At 47.2% G+C, this 20,546-nt stretch overlaps 2 protein-coding genes and 1 long non-coding RNA gene across 7 annotated transcripts; 2 read left to right on the top strand and 1 right to left on the bottom strand.

Annotated features, from left to right (window-relative positions):
* Positions 1-59: 59 nt before the first annotated feature.
* Positions 60-17,884, top strand: SART3 (spliceosome associated factor 3, U4/U6 recycling protein). Of its 5 annotated transcripts, none has more exons than XR_005953097.1 (20): positions 62-656; positions 1,154-1,280; positions 1,945-2,049; positions 3,849-4,033; positions 5,042-5,147; positions 5,864-5,988; positions 6,393-6,548; positions 7,346-7,484; positions 7,844-7,951; positions 8,344-8,421; positions 8,627-8,685; positions 9,127-9,236; positions 9,447-9,559; positions 10,051-10,127; positions 10,508-10,673; positions 11,404-11,846; positions 12,511-12,663; positions 13,770-13,957; positions 14,824-15,165; positions 17,777-17,884. XR_005953097.1 is itself a non-coding variant. In XM_041410366.1 (19 exons), the coding sequence occupies exons 1-19, from the start codon at positions 489-491 to the stop codon at positions 15,002-15,004; spliced, it is 2,787 nt and encodes a 928-aa protein (XP_041266300.1). In that variant the 5' UTR covers positions 62-488; the 3' UTR covers positions 15,005-15,871. The 5 variants fall into 5 exon arrangements, 3 of the variants coding, with proteins under 3 accessions (XP_041266303.1, XP_041266300.1, XP_041266302.1); XR_005953096.1 differs by lacking the exon at positions 17,777-17,884 and adding an exon at positions 15,972-16,214; XM_041410366.1 differs by lacking the exon at positions 17,777-17,884 and having other exon boundaries at positions 14,824-15,871.
* Positions 17,708-20,542, bottom strand: FICD (FIC domain protein adenylyltransferase). Its single transcript, XM_041410375.1, has 2 exons — positions 20,266-20,542; positions 17,708-18,919 (listed from the first exon to the last, which is right to left on the bottom strand). Exons 1-2 carry the CDS (start codon positions 20,540-20,542, stop codon positions 17,859-17,861), a joined length of 1,338 nt encoding a protein of 445 aa, XP_041266309.1. The 3' UTR covers positions 17,708-17,858.
* Positions 18,809-20,420, top strand: LOC121338976. The gene is made up of 3 exons (XR_005953098.1): positions 18,809-18,939; positions 19,545-19,643; positions 20,288-20,420. It is a non-coding gene; the product is annotated as an uncharacterized LOC121338976 (long non-coding RNA).
* Positions 20,543-20,546: the final 4 nt, after the last annotated feature.

The raw sequence follows: 20,546 nt of genomic DNA, 5'->3' as shown, positions 1-20,546 counted from the left end.
CCCCTTCGCCTCCGGAGCTCGCGGCTCGCCCCGGGCATGCGTTGGCCGCGCGGACGGCGCGAGCGCTGGGGGCCGCGCTGCGGCTGAAACGATCCGTGAATAAATAAACGATGGAAACGGCCTTTCAGTCGCGCCAGGGTTCCCATCGCCACAGACGGCGCCTGTGCGGCACGCGGCGCCACACTCAACATGGCGGGCGAGCGGCGCCGCGCACGCCGCGGACCCTCTCGGAGGCCCCCTGATGGCCACATAGCGGGGTGCCTGAGGCGCTGCCTGCGCCACACACCAGAAGACAAAGGGTCGCGCCGCGGCCGCACTCGGCGCAGCGCGGCCCCGGTGCGCGGGCGAGCGCGGGGCGGGGCGGGCTGAGGATCCCGATTTTTCCCGCCCGGTTCGGCCGGTGGTGGGGCGGAGCAGCGGGACGGGCGGCGCGAGGGCAGCCACGGCGGCCGGCCGAGCGCGGCGGGCGGCGAGCGGAGCTGCATAAGATGGCGGCGGCGGGAGCTGAGGCGGCGGCCGAGGAGGAGAAGCGGCTGCCGGAGGGAGACCCCGAGTCGGGCGGGGACTCGGACGATGAGGGCGACTCGGACTCGTCCGGGGACGGCGAGGATGAGGAGAAGGAGAACGAGGCCGAGATCCAGCGGCTGGAGGAGCAGGTGGGCCCGGCGGGGCAGCGGGTGTGGCGGGAACGGCGATAATCCGTGTCTGCCCCGGCACTTCGGTGCTGGGAGCTGTCAGGATGTGAATTCCCCTGCTCCTTGTGAGTTTCCTCCAGCTCGGGATATTGCGTGATTTTATGCCGTGAATGTTTGGAGTCGGAGATGGAAATGGACCAGCTTGGGATTTTTTTTGAGAGGGAAATAAGAGGGAAGTCATAGCAAGCAGTTCGTTGGGAAACCTGAGCCGGCTGCCCGCGGGTTTTTATTGCCTTTAAAGAAATTAAAGCACAATTTTGTTCGGGAGCAGTGGCGGGACCGAGGGAGCGCCCGGGGCTGGGTTAAACCTGAAAGCTCTGCCTTGTCTGGCTCAGTGATCGCACCACGAAAATTGTCTTCTGTGTGAGATTTGTTTGGTGTGGTTTGTTCTCTGGCTTCATCGCGTCCACCACTCAACACGGCTTTTAAAATTGATTTATTTTTATTTTTTTTTTAAGCTCTCCATCAATGCTTTTGACTACAACTGTCACTTGGATCTGATCAAGCTGCTCCGGCAGGAGGGAGAGCTGGTGAAGCTCCGCAGGGCTCGGCAGAAGATGAGCGAGCTCTTCCCCCTCACTGAAGGTACGGAGCTCTCCGCAGGTGAAACATCGCCTGTGCAAGATGTTTCAGCAGTGAAATAAAAATATTTAGGCCAATTTTCAGCACCCTCAATCGGGGAATGTGAGCCAGAGCTCAGCAAACTCCTGGTAAAAATGACATTTCACAGGCAGGCAGCAAAGAAAATTCCCTGCTTGTGGAAATTGTGGGTGCTTGAAGTAGGGATTTCTCTTTTTGCTCATAATTCAGAGGTGATGGAAATATTGTAGAGGCTGGGGGATTTTATTCCTGGAAAGGGATGGGGAGGCCCTGGCACAGGGTGCCCAGGGAAGCTGTGGCTGTCCCTGCATCCGTGGAGGTGCCCCGGGCCAGGTTGGACAGGCATTGGAGCCGTCTCGGGTGGTGGAAGGTGAACCTGCCATGGCAGGGGTGGAATGGGATGATTTTCCAAGTCCTAAGAAATCCCAACTTCTCCCTTTAGTAAAAAGGTGCTTTTTTAGCACCAATTTAAAAAGTCTCTGCCCAACTTTTATTTGAAATTAATTAGGAATTGTGGACGTTAAAATCCCTCTCTTTGCCTTGCTCCCCCTCTTTTGTTTTAAGTCTGTTGCTAAAAACTCACCAAGTGGGCATTACTTATTATTTCTGAATATTAGTGATGTGTTCTAAATTTTTTTTTTCCTTCCAGAAATTTGGCTGGACTGGCTGAAGGATGAGATAAAAATGGCTTCAGAGATCTCTGAGAGAGAGAAGGTTTATGAGCTGTTTGAAAGAGCTGTCAAAGATTACATCTGTAAGTCACCCAAAAATGCTCTAAAGTGGGTTTTGTTGCATCCACATTTGGCTTTGTAGGGAAGTCTCTTGCTTCTTTTATAATGAAGAAATTTGGTCAAAATTTCAAATTAATTTCTAAAATCTGAGTGTGAAGTGATGCAAGGGAAGGATGTGGTGTCTGGTCTCTTTTCCTCAGGAGCTGCTGCAGCTATAGCTTAAAATTTTGGGGATAAATCCCTGAATTCTTTGGGGATGGGGGTAAAGAGCTGGAAAAACAAAGCCTGAGGAAATGGAGGGAATCTGGAGGTAAATCCCCCTCAAAAGCTGTGTGCAGAATGTCACATCAGTGACGTGGTGTTGGTGATCCCTCAGGAAGAAGGAATGGAGGTGAAGAAGTGAGGAATTGTCCTCTGGATCTGCTGGATTGCATTTGGGGTTTGGAGGCACTTTCCCAACCTGGGGGTTCCTAAATGGAATTTGGGGTTGGTGGGAGTGGTGCCAGGCTGTTCTCCCACCTCCCCTCCACCTGCAGGGTTCAGCTGCTTCAGGAGGTGCTGATCAGGGAAGTTCAGGAGTTCAGAAAGAGGAGAAGGAGCTGCTTTAATCTGAATTATTCCAGAGTGTGCCAGCTCTGTGAGCTCAGGAAATGGGAATTTGCTGTTCAGGTGTGGTTTGTGTGGCAGAGGTGACAGGCAGGGCCAGTCCCTGTCAGCAGAACCACAGGAGTGACACCACTCCAAAGGAAACTGGGGCTGCTGCTGCTGAACCAACAGCATAATACAATTCCCAAATATTTTAACTTTTTTTGCCTAAAAAAGAATATCACCACTTCTTTTCCTGTTTATATGCAGCACATCAGGCACGTGGGGAAGCAGAGCTGCATTTCTTTGTTATTATTTTTGAAAAAAATCAAATCACCTGTCTGCTGGATCAGGCCATGTCTCACAAACGGGATGGGACCCTGACTGGTTGCAGACTGAGGATTTATGTGTCTGTGTCATACAAGCAAAAAGCAAGAGACACAGGAAAATAACATCCATGCAAATCCAGATCAAAGACAAGATGGCAGCTTATGCAAAGCCTTTTTCTACATATTCTTTGAACCAATAGCATAAAAGAGAAAGTGTAAAATCATTATACTCTAAGCAATAAGAAAAGGACCCACGTGGGTTTAACATTAACCCAAGGACTCCTCAAACAATACACAATAATTCATTATTTAAGATTGAAACTTTTTCTCTCTTTGCAAAGCATATATCTAGAACTTCTCACATCTTGAATTGTCAATAAGTTCTTGTTCTTTCTCGTTCCTTATGATAAATTGGTTTTCTGTGTCATACAAGCAAAAAGCAAGAGACACAGGAAAATAACATCCATGCAAATCCAGATCAAAGACAAGATGGCAGCTTATGCAAAGCCTTTTTCTACATATTCTTTGAACCAATAGCATAAAAGAGAAAGTGTAAAATCATTATACTCTAAGCAATAAGAAAAGGACCCACGTGGGTTTAATATTAACCAAAGGACTTCTACAAACCTCAAACAATACATCATAATTCAGTATTTAAGATTGAAACTTTTCCTATCTTTGCAAAGGATATATCTAGAACTTCTCACATCTTGAATTGTCAATAAGTTCTTGTTCTTTCTCGTTCCTTATGATAAATTGGTTTTTAACTTCCTAGTTCCCCATGAGAAGGTTTAGAAATTTCCCAACCTTTCTTATCTTTGCGTCTACTTCCTGAGGCCTTTTTCCACTTTCTAAACTCTTTTACCTTTTTATATTCCTACACACCTGGTTCTCCTAACCTTGTTTAGGTCCTGAGATTTGGCTGGAATATGCCCAGTATTCCATTGGGGGCATTGGGCAGGAAGGAGGCATCGAGAGGGTTCGCTCCATCTTCGAGCGGGCCCTGACGGCCGTGGGGCTGCACGTCACCAAGGGCACGGCCCTGTGGGAAGCCTACAGGGAATTTGAGAATGCCATCCTGGAAACAGCACAGGTGAGCTCATTCCACTTTGCTCCCATCCCAAAAAAAAGCTGTGGTGCAGCTCCTGGAGTCACCTGGAGCTGTCTCCTCCCTGTCATGTCCCAGTTGTTTCTTCCCGGCTGTAAAAGCCAGCCCTGTGCTCCAGGAAAAAAACATTCTGTGGGTTTGGCTGATGAAGTAAAGGATTTGTGTTTCTGTAAAATCCTAAAATCATCTCGAATCCAGGAGCAAAGTTTGGCTCTGCTGCTGACTGAGGTGCCAAGAGCAGCTTTAAATTGAAATGTTCCATTATTAAACAATGTCCTGTCACTGTTTCTGCACAGAGTCAACAGAGTTTAAATTCCTAGACTGTTCAGCTTTTAACTCATTCATTATTCCACAATTTGTGGATGGGGGTATTTTATCCACAGACTTTTGGATGAGGGTATTTTATCCCTGGAAAGTACAGTTTGATATCTGTAAAAGTCACCTTTCTAAGATGGCCAGAATGGGAATATTTCCTTATTTTTGATAATTTGCTACATAAGAGATGGAGGCTTAAAGATGTCCCTGCTCATGGTGGCAATGGGAACTATTTGATCTTTAAAAGTGCCTTTCAACCCCTAACAAAGGAGTAACAGGAGGATGTTCTTTCATTCCCAAACACAATTAAGGCTGGAAGTTTCAGATCCTCTCCCCACACCCCAGGGATTTACTGAAACCCTCTTTGGCAGCACAGTGGGGCTGTGAAATGGCACAGTCACCTGCTGCTTCCTTGTTCTCAGGTGATCATTTCCCCATGCTTGTGTCAGCTTTCAGTCAGGAATACTTTTCCCATTCATCCACCTTCCAAGGGCAGCAATTCCCAAGTTTTAGCTTTCCCAGCAGCGACTGAGATGCAGCTCGTCCCTGTGTGCCTTTAAAGGATCACGTATTCACTTGGATCTCAGTTCCCTCAGCTCATAAACAATTCCCTCTCACGTCCATCAGCTGGGGCTGGAGGGAATGGATTAAATTTCCCTGTTTTTTTTTTGCTTGCAGCCAGCTCCTGGCAGCATTCCATCCCCGGAGCAGCAGCAGGTGCTGTGCAGCCAGCTCGAGAAGATCCACACGCTCTTCCGGCGCCAGCTGGGGATCCCACTGCTGGGTAAGGGCTGCAGTGCTGGGACACAGGGCCTGCAGCAGCTGGCTGATGCTCCAGGCATCAGGATTCTCCTGGCACAGCCACACCAAGTGCAGCTGGAGGTCTTGTGCTCTCTTGGATGAGGCACAGATCCCTCTGGATCAGGAATGTTCTGAGTTGTTGGAACTTGGGTCACCGGGTTGGGAGTTTGAGGATGGTTAAAGTGGAAGTAAGGAGCACAAAATGTGACTTGAAAATGAGGAGCTCAGCTGTGATTGCTGCATAAAATCCTTGGTAGGGAGTATCTGGCAGCTGGATTGTTGGAATTCTGCCTTCTTTAGTTCCTGCTTTAAACTCCTTGAGTCCCTTTTCTTGCTCATGGGAGAAAGTTAAGCACAGTTCTTTTCATTTCCATCTGGAAATAATTTGGGTTCTCTTTTCTCTAAAGCCTTGGGGAAAATTTTGCCACTTTGGTTTTCTAATTCCAGTTGAGCAGCTTTAATACAACTTGCCCTGAGTTTGTTATAGGGCACTATGTGAGATGAAATGTCAAATCCTCTAAGAGTGCAGCAGTGTGACAGTAAGGACCAAAAGAGGATAAAAATTTAAATATTTGTTCCAAATAAATTATAAATATTACATGAATAAACATATGAATTTGCCTTAGAACCGAACATAGGTTGAAATCTGAATTTTTAGTTTCATAAGTACATTATTGATGGGATTTCATGTTTTAATAGACATGGAGGCTTCATATGCTGAATATGAAGAGTGGTCAGAAGAGCCCATTCCAGAAACAACAATAAAGAACTACAAAAAGGCTCTACAGCAGCTGGAGAAGTGTAAACCCTACGAGGAGGCACTGGTAATGCTGGCACCTTCCTTCAAACTAAGAGGGAATTGCTTTGGGGGGATGTATTATTTTTCCAAATTTATTATTTTTCTAGTCCCCAGCTGGGGGACTTTGTCAGCAGTGGGAATACAGACAATTATATATTGGGAATGCTGGAAATTATGGGGTGCATTGAGTGTGCCAAGAGTGCAAATAAGGAATCTGGGTGTGTTTTCCAATTTGAGTTAAGGGGAATAAACCCAGGATCTGACTGATTTCAGACCCATTCAGAGATGTATGAAAATCAACAGCTGCTGATACAGAGACAAATCTCTCGTGTGAAATCTTGCACAAGAGCTGCTCTGAGGAACAGCTGAACTGTTGGAGTCTTGCTTTGTTGAAGAGTTTGATGTTGTGTCTCCCTGGTTGTTTTCCAGCTGGGTGCTGAAACCCCAAAGCTGGCAGAATACCAAGCTTACATTGATTTTGAAATGAAAGCAGGTGACCCAGCTCGGATTCAGTTGATCTATGAGAGAGCTTTGGCTGAGAACTGCCTTGTCCCAGACCTCTGGGCACGCTACAACCAGTATTTGGTAAGAAAATAAACCCAGGAATGTTTTCAGATTTATTTTCCTGCCTTTACTTTTGTTTGTTTCTTTTTGATCTCAGTTGCTGATAAACAGCCATTAAGTTCTACCTCAGTCCTGTCCTGTAATCTGTAAATCTTCCAGAAACTGATTTTCACCTCACCTTTGGTTTCCTCCTGTTTTCAGGGATGTGTTTGTTCCTCTTGTGAGCATTTCTCACTTTTCTCTAGTTAGTTCTAGCTGTGTTTTCTCTGCAGAATAACAGGGTGTGGGCACTGAAGCAAACCCAGATGTTCAGCCTCTGTTTCCAGGGGGGTTGTTAGTGCAGTTTGAAGCTGATGCAGAGCTCCAGAGGCAGGACAGAAGGTGGCTGGATTAAGGGATCAGGATGACTCCCTGCAGAGGCTTATCCAGACTCAGTTTTTCCATCATCTCTTTCTCTTCCCAGCTGGACACAGCAGGTTGCAGGTGGAACAGCACCTCCACAAATAGGCTGGGTGTGCTCCTTCTTTGTATCCTTGACATTCTAGGAACAGTTGGGGATTCACTCAGTGCCTTTATTATATTTATGTCTTTGGCAGAAAACACCTCACTGGCCTGGTAGTTCTTTCCTTAGCATGCTCTTCCTCACTGGAAGGTGTTCACTGGGTTTTTAGGAATACAGAATTTAAAATACTCACCTGAGCTTTTTAAATATAAAATGAAAATGCTGGGTTTTAGGTGTTGGCTCTTTATAAGCTGAGGTTTGTCTTGTGTGGTCTCTGGCTGACAGGAACTTCACTTTTCTTGTGTGATTCTTTCAGGACAGGCAGCTGAAGGTGAAGGAATTGGTTTTATCTGCTCATGACCGCGCTGTCAGGAACTGCCCCTGGACTGTTGGGCTGTGGATTAGGTACCTGCTGGCCATGGAGAGGCACAGAGTTGAGCACAGCATCATTTCTGGTGAGGAAAGAACCAGCAATTGCAGTTCAGAGCTGCTCTCTGCCCTCCAAACAGCCTGGGACAAATGGGACTTGAAGGATCTGTTCTCATCCTGCCACGGGCTGCAGGTCCTGCAAGGGCAAAGCTGCTTTGGTTGAGCAGCTTCACCCTGAGCAAGCAATGAACAGCTTGGAATGAACATTGCTGAATTCAGCTGCCTTTAAATTCACTTCCTAAACCAGTGTATTGTGTAGGATTGTTTTTCCTGTCTTCCTAGAAACCAGTGGTGTTTGTGTAGATATTTCTTTGTGCTATCACTGCAACGTGCTCATTTTGACAGTATATGGGAAGTAACTGTTTTTTCCCCATTTTTCTTTCAGAAATGTTTGAAAAAGCTCTGAATGCTGGTTTTATTCAAGCAACAGACTATGTAGAGATCTGGCAGGCCTACCTGGATTACCTGAGGAGAAGGGTGGATTTTACACAAGGTCTGTATGATAAGTACAGAATAAATATCTATACTGGTTTTTTTTGTTCTTCTTGGATATTACTTTTTTAAAGAAAATCAGCAGCATTTTCATATTTCACAAAAATTTTTGTTTGGCCAGTTAATGTCTATAAAAAATAGGAATTTGTTTCATTTGCTATTGCAAAAATGCCCTGCCTTATATTTTTGATACCTGATTTTTAAAATTATTCATGTAGTGAGTTTTACTCATTATAAAATAATGAATTTAAGCAATAATAACAACGAGGAATAATAAATTTAATCTCCCCCTGCTACCCAATAAATTCATTGTGGGTGTTAAGGAGATGGTTTTATTGGGTGGGAAATAAAGACTAAATTATTATTTTCGGATGTTTCTTTTCTTTCCTGCAGACTCCAGTAAGGAGCTGGAGGAGCTGCGCTCTGCGTTTGCACGAGCTGTGGAGTACTTGAAACAAGAAGTAGAAGAAAGTAAGTGAAATCATCTCAAGTAGTGTTTTCTCCTCTTCAAAATCATTCTTATAAGATCAGTTCTCCACACAGTGTTTGTCTTCAAGAATCTTGAACATTGCAGAAAGCTGCAGATCAAGATTTCATCTCCGTGTGGGACCTGTTTAATAAACACCTCTATTTCTGAGAGCCAAGTGCAACAAACAGCTCTTGTTTCTCTTCCTAGGGTTCAGTGAAAGTGGAGATCCATCCTGCACCATCATGCAGAACTGGGCAAGAGTTGAGGTGATGTTTGTCTCTGCTGTATTTAAGTTGCTGAACCTGATAAAATGGATTTAAAATAAAATGTTTTAACATTCCAACCGTGGAATGCAGTCCTTTTCCAATCCGTTTCTCCTCTTCCTAAACACAAACCAAGTTCTTAGTCTGGGGAGTTATTAAGTACATTCATCAAAAACAAAAGGAAGAAATTCAGAAACAGCTCTCTAATTTATTTTATAATCACCAAAATCCAATGGATGTGGGAGCCAGAACCAAGACTAATGGGAGAGGTGTGCAGGGAAGGATTATTCTGTAGTAGGATTGTGTCAGGTGTTTATTTTGACTCCTGTAAGGCACAGATGTATCTTGCTGGGTCTGTCTGCAGCATCTAGGGGGTGTTTTTGGTTTGGAGTTAATGAGGTTGAACAAATAATCCTGAAGGATATTTTGGATGCTCCGTTGCAGGCCCGCTTGTGTAACAACATGCAGAAAGCCAGGGAGCTCTGGGACAACATCATGACTAAAGGAAATGCCAAGTATGCCAACATGTGGCTGGAATATTACAACCTGGAAAGGTAGGAGCTTGGTTAATTCACTTTTTAGTTACCTCATCTGTGGGAGAAAACAGTTTAGAACAAATGGGTTTTGTTTGGGTTTACAAAACACCTTCGAGCTTCTTGGGGCAGCTCTGCTGTGGCTTCCAGGAGCTGGGGAAGGAGAGGAGAGCGTTTGCATGGCTGGAACTGTGTGTGGTTTGTCCCCTCAGTGTCCTGTCCCTCCTGCAGGGCCCATGGGGACACCCAGCACTGCAGGAAGGCCCTGCACCGGGCAGTGCAGTGCACCAGCGACTACCCCGAGCACGTCTGCGAGGTGCTGCTCACCCTGGAGAGGATAGAAGGTACCTGGGCACTGCCAGGGGGTGGCTAAGTGACAAAAGGTCACTGAGTGACAGGCAGGAGGTAATTAATTAAAGAAGGTAACTAAGTGACTGGCAGAAGGTAATTAATTACTGCATCTCTTAGCCTGGTTAGGCAGAGGTGGCACACAGGCTTTTGATCCTGTGTTTTGTGCTCCACTGAAGTCTCACTTTGCACTGCTGTCAAATCCACAGACAGCTCTTTTCTTCCTTGCTTTTCTGAAATCACTGGATTTTTCCATGCCTTTTTGGAGTCTTGCATTATTAATGAGAGGTTTCTGCTCTGCTTGGCTCTTTGGGTTTTTTTTACCTTGCAGGCTAGTTGTTACAAGTAGAATTTTCATGTGTAATGTTAAATATGAACAGCAAGTGCCATGAACTCAGTGACTCTTATTTTTCCAGAATTGTATCTTTGAATTATGAGAAAGCTAAATAAAAGGCTTTTAAAAATTATTTTTAATTTTATCCTTTAGGAACACTGGAAGACTGGGATGCAGCTGTTCAGAAAACTGAGAACAGATTGGCTCGAGTGAATGAACAAAGAGCAAAGGTCTGAACTTTCTGTGAGCTACCAAAGCATTTTATACACCTAAATTAAATCCATGCTTCTCTGAATGTCACATTTTTAATGTGGCTTCCCCCCACATAAACCTGACATGCCTTCAAGCCCTAGAACTATTGATTTTTACTTTAAAACTATGATTAACAATCTCTTGCTGCTTTTTATCTTTCTCCTTTTGCCTGTTGGATGGCCACAAGAGTGATGTGCCCTCCAGGAAAGCTGTGAGAGCAAAGAATTGGGATGAGCTTTGAATGATGTCCCCATTAGTGCTGGGGTTAGGAGAAAACCCTCTGGGCTCAGTGCTCTGGAAAATGCTCTGCAATCTGCAGCCAGTGGGAGAAAAAAGAAATAAATCTTCTGTGTTTTAGGCTGCTGAGAAAGAAGCTGCTCTGGCAAAGCAGGAGGAGGAGAGAGCTGAGCAGAGAAAGCAAGCAAGGGCAGAGAAGAAAGCTTCCAAAAAAGCCAAAAAAACCAGGACTGGGGACAAGCGCAAAGCAGACGAGGATGACGAGGGTGAATGGGGACAGGAAGAAGGTAAAAATAAAATTAAATTGAAGCTTCAGAGCCCTGGCAACAGGGTTATTGGTTGTCTTGTGGTAGAGGGAGCTGAGGAATTGCCAGCACTGCTGTCTTTCCAGGGCTGCTTTCTCCTGGGAAGTGTTCAGTGTGGGAGTGAAATGCAAACAAGGCTAAATGGTTTTATACCAAGAGAAAAACAGGTTTATAAGAACTTCCAGAGTTTTCTTGGGGTTTCTTATTTTGGATATTGTGATTTTGGTTTTTTCTTCCTTAATTTTCCTTTAAAGTAATTTTTTCTGACTCATCCTATGATACTGAGCCATTTGTCTAAATTGGGTTATTCAGAATTGTAGCAGCTTCTTGGAGGTGGGAACAGAAGACTTTAATAGGTTGTTGCCCCTGGGATTTTTGTAAGCTTTTAGATTTCTTTTTTTTTTTTTTAAATAAAGAACCATTAGACAAAGAAAACATGAATCAGCAACTGTCAGTTATGACTGGCTGAAAAAAAGGAACAAATATTCCAGTTGCTTTCATCTAAAGCTGACTTGGTGGAATAGTCTGTTGTTATTTGCTCTTTAAAACCTGAGGGAGGTTTTTGTGTGGTGTCTTTAAGACCTGTCATTGTATTTGTGCTTCCATGTGCCATTTCCAAGCTCCACAGTGGGGATGGAGGGCAGGGGAGTTTCAATGGGGAAGGAAATGGGGTAATTTTTTTTCTAACAAGGCTTTCAATTCCATCAATCAGAGCTGCCCAGCAAGAGGTACAGGGGAGAGGGTGATGGAGTGCTCCCTGAAGAGGACATGGAAGTGGAGACCGGGCTCTTGGGGAGCAGTGAGAAGCCAGACGGCCCCGCAGCCCCGAAGGAAAAGGCGTCCACCAGCCGCAAGGACGCGCCCAAAGTTCTCCACGACAGCAGCAAGGACAAAGTCACTGTGTTTGTCAGCAACCTCTCCTACACCATGGCAGAGCCCGAGGCAAAGCTGAGGGAGCTCTTTGGGAGCTGTGGGGAGGTCGTGGAGATCCGAGCAGTGTTCAACAACAAGGGCACCTTCCGGGGCTACTGCTACGTGCAGTTCAGGGAGGAGGAGGCCGCTCGGCAGGCCCTGGCCTTGGATCGCACGGCCGTGGAGGGCAGGCCCATGTTTGTGTCTCCTTGTGTTGACAAGAACAAGAATCCTGACTTTAAGGTGAAGTTTTGGTGGTTCCTCTTGGACAGTGGATGTGGGGAAGGGAGTTGGTGGAATTTGTCCAATGGATTTATGTTGTGCTTCTTTAAACTCTTTTTTTTTTTTTTTTGGGACTTTTTGCGTCTTGTTGCTCTGCCAGACATCAGGATTCACATAATTTATTCAAGATTTGCAGAAATCTGCTGATCTGAGCAGTTTAGTTGTGGGACCTACCCAGGTTCAACCTCTGAAGTGCTTTCTTGGTCAGCATTTGTTACCCAATCCTCTGGCTGGGGATGTTCTGTACCCGAGCTCAGTTGTGTAATTCAGGGAATTTCTGCATTCTGGAGTTCCTGCACAGAAAAATTCAATGTTCCCATAGTGACAGCTGAGTTAGAGGGCAATATTATAAATACATTATTATAGGAATTGGGCTCTGATTCCTTCTGGATCCCTTCCAGCTCAGGATATGCTATGATTCTCAGTGCCTGCCCTCATTGGGAAGGGGTTTAGTAGCATTTAGTTGCAAGTCCTTGGTGTTTACATGCAAATACCTTCCAAAACACTACTCATGGCTTTGAGGCAGTTTTGGATCCCACAAACAGGAATTACTTTTGGGGTGTGGAATTGAAATCCTTGGAATTTTTGGCTGGTTTGTGAACCAACATCCTTTTTGTTCCTCCAGGTGTTCAGGTACAGCACTACCCTGGAGAAACATAAACTCTTTATATCTGGTTTGCCATTTTCCTGCACTAAGGAAGAGCTGGAGGAGGTGTGTAAAGCCCATGGGAATGTGAAGGACATTCGACTGGTCACCAACAGAGCTGGAAAACCCAAGGTAGGCATCCTTAACACACTCCTGGTTTTAAGGAATCCTTCAAAAAGAAGCTTGTCATGGAGTCTGGAGACAAAAAAGTTGGGTTGATTAAGTTGCCAGCGTGGTGTTGTATTATTACTTGTGGAAGAGCTTGGATTTATACAGCTTGGATTTATACAGTGTGCCTTTGTGCAGAAAACCAAAAGGAATTTTTCCAAAATACTTCTTAAATTGCATAAGAAAAACAGGATGGAGGGGGAAATGTTTATAACACATTCAGTGTAGTAAAAACAGGCAACTCTGTAAAGGTTTGGTTTTTAAATAACTGGCTAAATGGGGTTTACCTGGTGCAACCAATTCTCATCCTCCTTTCCTCAATTTCCTGAGGCTTTTGTTCCTAACATCTGCTGCAGGAAGGGGTTTGCCAGTGAGAAATGAACCCCCTCTCTGACAGGGCTCATTATTTCCATCCCTGAATAAATGACTCCTTGTTAAATAAGGGATTCTGAACCAGCTGCTGCTCTGCCAAAACTCTGACACCTGAGCTGTGTCTGTGTGGTGGGTCCTGTCCACAGGGACATCCTGGGAATGGTGGACTTGGATTTAAGTTGAATTTTCTTGCCCTTTGCATCACCTCAGGTGAAGTTTCTGTTGTGTGTACACCTTTTAATGAGTGCTCTTGGGAACCCCAACTCTTGTTCTGAGCTTAGTTTGAGCTGGCATTGTGTGTAAACCACAAATAAATGTATTTTGGGGAAGTTATGTAAAACCTGATGCCTCTCCTATGAAACTGGATAATCCAAAAAATGCAGCTTAAGGCTTTGAATGTCATTTAAAAGAGTAACAGTAGGGAGAGGTGATGCTCTTCTCTGTGTGAGGTACCTGCTGTACTTCATTTTATTTCCTTTAATAGCTTTTTTTGAGTGGTTCTTTCCTTTTTTAATACCTTTTCCACACATTGAGGGCTTCAGGAGTGAAAGGAAAGACAGGTTTGTAAGGAGAATGATGATTGGGAGTGATGAACACTGGGACTGAGCCACGTTCAGTTTTCCTTCATTTACGAATTCCTCATCAGCTCTTACAGAAGCACTAAAACCTAATGTAGGTTCTTTCTTTCCTTAATTTAGGGCCTGGCTTATGTGGAATATGAGAATGAAGCCCAGGCCTCTCAGGCTGTGCTGAAGATGGATGGGCTGACAGTGAAGGACCACGTCATCAAGGTGATGATCAGCAACCCCCCGCTGCGGAAGCTTCCGGAGCGGCCCGAGCCCGGCAGGGCCTCCCTGCCCCTGGTACCACGGCACATCTATGGAGCGTGAGTGGGGCAGGGCTTGAGGGAGGGCTGCTGGCACTGCCTGGAAAGGAAATGCTGTGTTTCTGTACATGCTGAAGTTGAGGAATCTTAGCTGGAATATGGGGGCTTAGAAAAAAGAGGGGGGAGGGTTTTTTATATGGGCAAGAGGGAAGGGCTTCCCACTGCCAAAGGGCAGGGTTAGGTGGGATATTGGGAAGGAATCATTCCCTGTCAGGGTGGGGAGGCCCTGGCACAGGCTGCCCAGAGGATCCCCTGGATCCCTGGAAGTGTGCAAGGCCAAGTTACACAGGGCTTGGAGCAACCTGGGCTAGTGGAAGGTGGCCCAGCCCATGGCAGGAGGTGTAAGTGAGTGATCTTCAAGGCCTCTTCCAACCCAAATCAGTGTAGGATCCTGTGAATCTGAAAGAACATTTAAAAGGTACTGCACCATAAAAAAATGGGTTGTTGGATTGATGAGGAAAAGCAAATTTTTCCTCTTTACCCACAGAAACAGCTCTGTAGCAACGAGATGATGAGGCACTGGCCATCCCCTTGGGTCTGATGTTGGCACTCATCTCCAATAACCTCCACATCCTCTCCCTCTGAAGAAGCAGCCATTGTTCCTAATGAACATTAAAGCTGCTCCTTCATCTTCTAGTGTTCCTGTATTGGATGAGCCCTGTGGATAAACAGAGCTTCAGCCCTGGGGACTGTGGGGCAGTTGTCTGCCAGAACTCAGGGGTGCTTCAAAGACACCCATGGAAAGCTTTTTCCCTGGAACAAATGACAGGAATGATATTGAAATGTGCATTCCTCATAGCACACAAGTCCTTATTGTTCCCCCAAGCTAAAAGAGTGTGTTTTAATGGGAATTTTTTCCCTTCCAGGCGAGGGAAGGGAAGGACACAGCTCTCCATGATGCCCCGAGCGCTGCAGCGTCAGAGCAACCCCGTGGCCAAGGCTGAGAATGGGATGGTCCAGAACTCACCAGCAGCGTCCTCTGACCCCCCTGCAGAACCCAAAAAGATGTCCAATGCTGATTTTGCCAAGATGCTCCTGAAAAAGTGAGCAGGGAGTGTGCACTCAGCGGGTCTGGTCCAATGTGAAATGCCTTTCTGGAAGCCATGTTGTGTCCTTAAGCTTTGCAAGGAGAGAACGCCCGTCCCAATCCCGTGTAAATACTGGACTGCTGCATTCCTCGGGATCAGTGGAGGATGGCACAAATCCAGGTGGTAGTTTTTTCTTTTTTTTTTTTTCCTCTAAGAGCAAAGAGTTACACTTTTGTTCTGGTGAAATGGCGTTAATGTGATCCCTCATATTGAGGGTAACGAGGGGGGAAGTACTTCCTGCACAGCTCGGATGCCACATGGAGTTTTTGGAGTACTTTCCAACGATTTTCTCTTTCATTGACGAATGAGATGCCATGGGAGGACCTCAGCAAGCTCCACTGGTCAGCTCAGATTGGGATTGCAGACATTCTCTCTGCCAACAGCCCCATTCTTCACCCAAACCCACGCACGCAGGGACTGTCATCTCCTTCCATGCAGAATCCAACAGCAGATGCTCCAACTTCACCACAATGGCCTCTTTTAGTATTGGGAGAGTTTCTATACATATGTGTGTATATGTAGATACACAGATATACATATATATGTATCCAGTTCCTGTTCTGTTCCAGTTGACCTGTTTTTTATATGGTGTATTTGTAAAGGACATTGAGATGATTCTTTTTAAGTGTCAGGAGCTGATCCTTAGGTGGTAATTTTTGTTTCCCATGAAGCTGGACGTGCTGTTGCTGAGGACCAGGTTTTTTGGTTGTTTTTTGGTTGTTTTTCCTAGCTAGCTCATGTCTTTTTGCAGGTGGTTTCTGTATGGTTTTGTACAACTGTGAAGTGCAAGCTGACGTTTCTCGGTTTATTAAACTCAAGTTCTCAAAGGTTTTCTATAAATACTGTTGCTTTTGTTTAAATGTGGGTGTTGGAACTGCACTTCTCCTCTGGCAGCTGGGTGATTAGTGATGTACCTCACCTCTCAGGTGTGCTCAGTGTCCCTCAGGCCTTGAAGCAGCTCATTCCATCTGCTCTGAATATCCTGAAATCACTTCAGTCATCACCTCAGACTTTCCAACAGTGGTGTGACCTTGCATAGAAGCATCCCTGCTTGTCAACTACCCTGGAAGTCACCACCCAGAGGGGTGGATGTGAGGGGGGACCCCAGCGCTGAGTTCACTTGGACCACACCAACACTGCTTCAAATAAACACTATTTTTCTGTGCTGATTTCACTTGGCTTTACTTTGAAATGATCACTCTGCTCATGTTGGCACGTGGCTGAGGGAACCAGGATCTCTCCCATGGCCTCTCCTCCTCCACAACCACTTAGTTCACTGCAGCCAAGTGTGCTCTGAGAACAGCCTCTTCCAAACCAAGACTTTAATATTAAAATAGTTTATTAATCTGTTACTAAAATAACATTTTTTCCCCCCCACAGAGCTCTAAAGTGCATTATTTATACTCAGGTTGCACTACAAAAATAACATGCTTTGTAAGGACAGGACACCTTTCCTCCTGTATTGTCTGCTTTCCCTGGCAGCAGTGCTCAGAGAACTCCCAGTCTCATCCTGGTTTCTGCTTCTCTAAAACATGTCCTAAGCTCCCTGTCAGGTAAGAGAGAGTTAAAAGGGAAGAAAACTAAGCCTAGGACAGCCTGGCAGCTTTTGTCAAGGGGTTAAATGCTCTAAACTGGGATTTTAAATGGAAGTTTTGTGAGCTTGGAGGTGGTGGGGTCAGTGATGCTGTTACAGACCTGGCAGGTTTGGGGTAGGGAGATCTGTGGGTACTTTTACCTTAAAAACCAAGGCAAAAGTGATTCTTTGAACTGCTCAGCAGCTCCAGGCACTGCACTGCCCCTGCAGCACACAGAGGCCTCGAGTGATTCTTGACACATTTGTCAGAGCAATGACATGACCAGTGATTAATTGTGGAAGTTCCCTTACCCAGACTAAAACAACTGAAGTTTTTGGCGAACTTCCTGTACGCATTCTTCCCAAACTGGCACAACTGGTGTCTCCTGGCTCTGCCTGACTTTTTTCTGCCCACAGTTCTGCAGATTGGCGAACTTCCTGTACGCATTCTTCCCAAACTGGCACAACTGGTGTCTCCTGGCTCTGCCTTTTTTCTGCCCACAGTTCTGCAGCCAAGCTCCTTCCAACCCTCCACTGAAATGTCTAAGGACAGTTGTTCTTTCCCAGGGTTCCTCTTGGCTGAGGTTTTCTGAGCCCTCCCTCAAGTAAGTCAGAGCTTTTCTCCTCTTGTTCCACTCCTATCACCTGTAATCCCAAACCAAACACTTCCCACTTGTACAAAACTCACCCCAGGAAAGGCAGCTGAAAGTAAACATGCAAAGTGCCACAGAAACAGAAATGGGAGGGGAGGAGATGCCTTTGGGCTGGAGTTCAGCCTCCTTCCTGCTCAGTACCTGTGTGACTGACACCAAAGTGTCTGGTGGACACAGCTGGGAGAGTGCTGTTCCTTCAGGGATGTGTTTTGGAGCTACAGGGAAGAGGCCACACAGAATTAGCTCAGTTTAGACTTCGCTGAGGTCAGACAGTAGAGATGACTGCCTGGGTGCAGGGTTGTGATTGAAGCAGCTCCTCAAAGCTTAATTTTAAGGAGAAATTCAATTTCAGTTCATTTTTTTGAGCCCTCTGACATCTCTCCCCACCTCCTTCCAGTGCACAGCCACCATCCCCAGTTCCGTTTGGCATCATGTATATAAATAAATTATATTAATTTAATCAAACTTAAATAAACAAAACACTCAAGCGACACCTCCTGTCCAGTCATTTCCCAGCAGGAACACCGACCGCCTCGGAGTTCTGCTCTCCCACGTCTTCACCATGTCCTGGAGTTTGCCCAAAACCCTCAAGTCTTGACGGGGATGGTTTGTTTGCACCCAGCCTCGGGCAGGCCCACGGAGTACTCGGTGGTGGCGATGAGCAGCATGTCCAGCGTGGTCTCGGCGCACTTGGCGATGAAGCGGATGAAGGGCCGCACGTCGCCCTCGTTGGCCACCTCCAGCACGTGGTAATACTCGGCGCGCTGCTCCTTGCGGATGGTGATGGGCGGATACCCCGCCTGCATCAGGATCAGGTTCATCAGCAGCCGCGAGGTGCGGCCGTTGCCGTCCACGAAGGGGTGGATGTAAACCAGCTTGTAGTGCGCCAGCGCCGCGAACTCCACGGGGTGCAGGCTCGTGGCGTCCTCCGAGTTCATCCACTGCACGAACTCCTCCATCTGCTTCTCCACGTCCTGCGGGTGGGGCGGGATGTGGTGGCCCACGAAGACCTGCGTGGCGCGGAAGCGCCCGGCCTCCACGGGGTCGGCGTAGCCCAGCACGCGCCGGTGGATGTCCAGGATGTCCCTGCTGGTGACGGAGCCGATGCGCGACACCAGCGTGGTGTTGACGAACTTGAGGGCCGCGTGCATGCCGATCACCTCGTTCTGCTCCGCCAGGCTCTTCCCGGGAACGGCGTACCTGGTCTCGATGATGTGCCGGATCTCGGAGAGCGTCAGCGTGTTCCCCTCGATGGCCACCGTGTGGTAGATGTGGTGGTAGTAGGATTCCTCCATCACCCGGCGCAGGGCGGAATTCCCTTTGGGAATGGCCATCACCTTCTTGACCTTGCTGTCGATGATGCTGAAGTACCTCTGGTCGATCTCCTCCACCAAGGGCAGCGTCCGGCCGCGGTTGCTCAGAGCCTTCTCGTTGTGGGGGGAGATGGCCAGAGCTTTGGAGTACAGGTAGTCGGCCTGGAGGATGTCCTTTTCCTCTTCTGAGAAGATCCCGAACTCGTTCAGGGCATCCACGTAATCCGGGTCCATTTTGAGGGCGTACAGGAAGAGTTTGTGAGCCTTCTCCCGCTTCCCTTGGCGCTTCATCTCCAGGGCTTGATTCAGAGCTGCTCTGGCTTCCAACTTCACCTCTGGAATGAAATGGTAACAGGTAAAGGGTGGTGAGTGAAACCTCTGGAAACCTGGATTCCGTGACCCTTGTGCCTCCCTTCCCACTCAGGATATTCTATGAATGACTGTTCACTGATATAAAAATTGAACAAAACCAGCCTTGGAGAACCGGAACAGAATTTGTGTTCCAGTTTTTAATTCTAGAGGTTTATGCCACGTCTCCAAGCTGAGTATGAGGCAGCAGAGCCTGGCAGCAAGTGTGGGGAGGCAGGACCTGTGAGCAGCAGGTTCAAGGTGGCCACCAAACTGCTCCATGTGGGAGGAAACAGTGTCCTAACAGTGTTCCCTTGGCACTCTTTTAGGTGAAATTAAAATGCTAACATTATTATGCTGGCTGCCAACAGCACTTCTGTTTTTCCACTGAACTATCCAACGTTTTCCCAGCAGTAAGAGCTTTAATGCAAACAAAGATACGGTGCTGGAATTGCAATAATTCCTTTAAGTGTTTTCCAAATTAATGTCCTGGCTGATACTGGCCATGGCTACAGCCTGATAGTGCCTGAAAGGCTGTTCTGTGCCAGGATTTTGGGATTAATGCTGTGTAGCCCAGATTTCTGTGCATTAAACCACCTCTCTGTGTTCCAGTTGCCTCCACAGAAGTTACTAGTACTGAAAACACAAGGAAAAACTCTGGAGAGACGCAGCAATGCCAGCACAGGGCCCTGGAATGCAGTCGAGGAGCTGGTGAGGGCCTGCCTGACCTCAGGGGCATTTACAGCCAGTGTTAATTGCAGTTAATTGCAGTTTGTTACCATCAGGGCACAGTGTCACTCCCATCAGGGGTACAGGGCATGGTCACGAAGGGGGTGAAGATCTCTGGGTTGGTGTTGGGGGTTGGAAGGGCCCTCTGGAAATCACCCACTCCAAGCCCCAGCCAAGGCAGGGTCACCTGGAGCAGGAAGGTGTTGGGGGTTGGAAGGGCCCTCTGGAAATCACCCACTCCAAGCCCCTGCCAAGGCAGGGTCATCTGGAGCAGGAAGGTGTCCAGGTGGGTTTGGAATGTCTCCATGGAGAGAGATTCCACCACTCCATGGGCAGCTGTCCCTCATGGAAAGAGGCTGCTCCTCATGTTGAGGTGGAACTTGTGTTTTAGTTTATTGCTCCTTGTCACCACCGAGCAGAGCCCGGCACCATCCTCTGACACCCCCTGGAGATGTTTGTATGGATTGCTGAGATTCCAGACTGACCAGGCCCAGCTCCCACAGATCCTCCAGCCCCCAAATGACCTCTGTGGCCTCTGCTGGACCCTCTCCAGCAGCTCCTTGACCTGAGAGGAGCTCAGCCATGCCCAACCAGCACCTCTCACCTGGGGATGCTTTTCCCTTCAGCACCAGCAGCTCCAGCCCCTTGGAGGTGACGCTCAGCTCCGTGCTCTGTCCCGTGAGCCTGCTGATTCCCGAGGAGCCCAGTTTATTCCTCAGCAGGGACAGGCCCTTGAGCACGGCGTGGCACTGGTTGTCCAGAGGCAGCAGCAGCATCACCAGGGAGCTCAGCAGCAGCACCAGCGCGGCCGCCCAGCGCACACGGAGCCGCAGGGACACCCACTGGAGCTCGGCATCGCTCGCCATCGCCGCCAGACTCATCCTG

This window comes from Onychostruthus taczanowskii, unplaced genomic scaffold (genome assembly GCF_017590055.1).
Source record: "Onychostruthus taczanowskii isolate IOZ18803 unplaced genomic scaffold, ASM1759005v1 scaffold32, whole genome shotgun sequence".
NCBI lineage: Eukaryota > Metazoa > Chordata > Aves > Passeriformes > Passeridae > Onychostruthus > Onychostruthus taczanowskii.
This window is presented reverse-complemented; position numbering and strand designations above follow the sequence as displayed.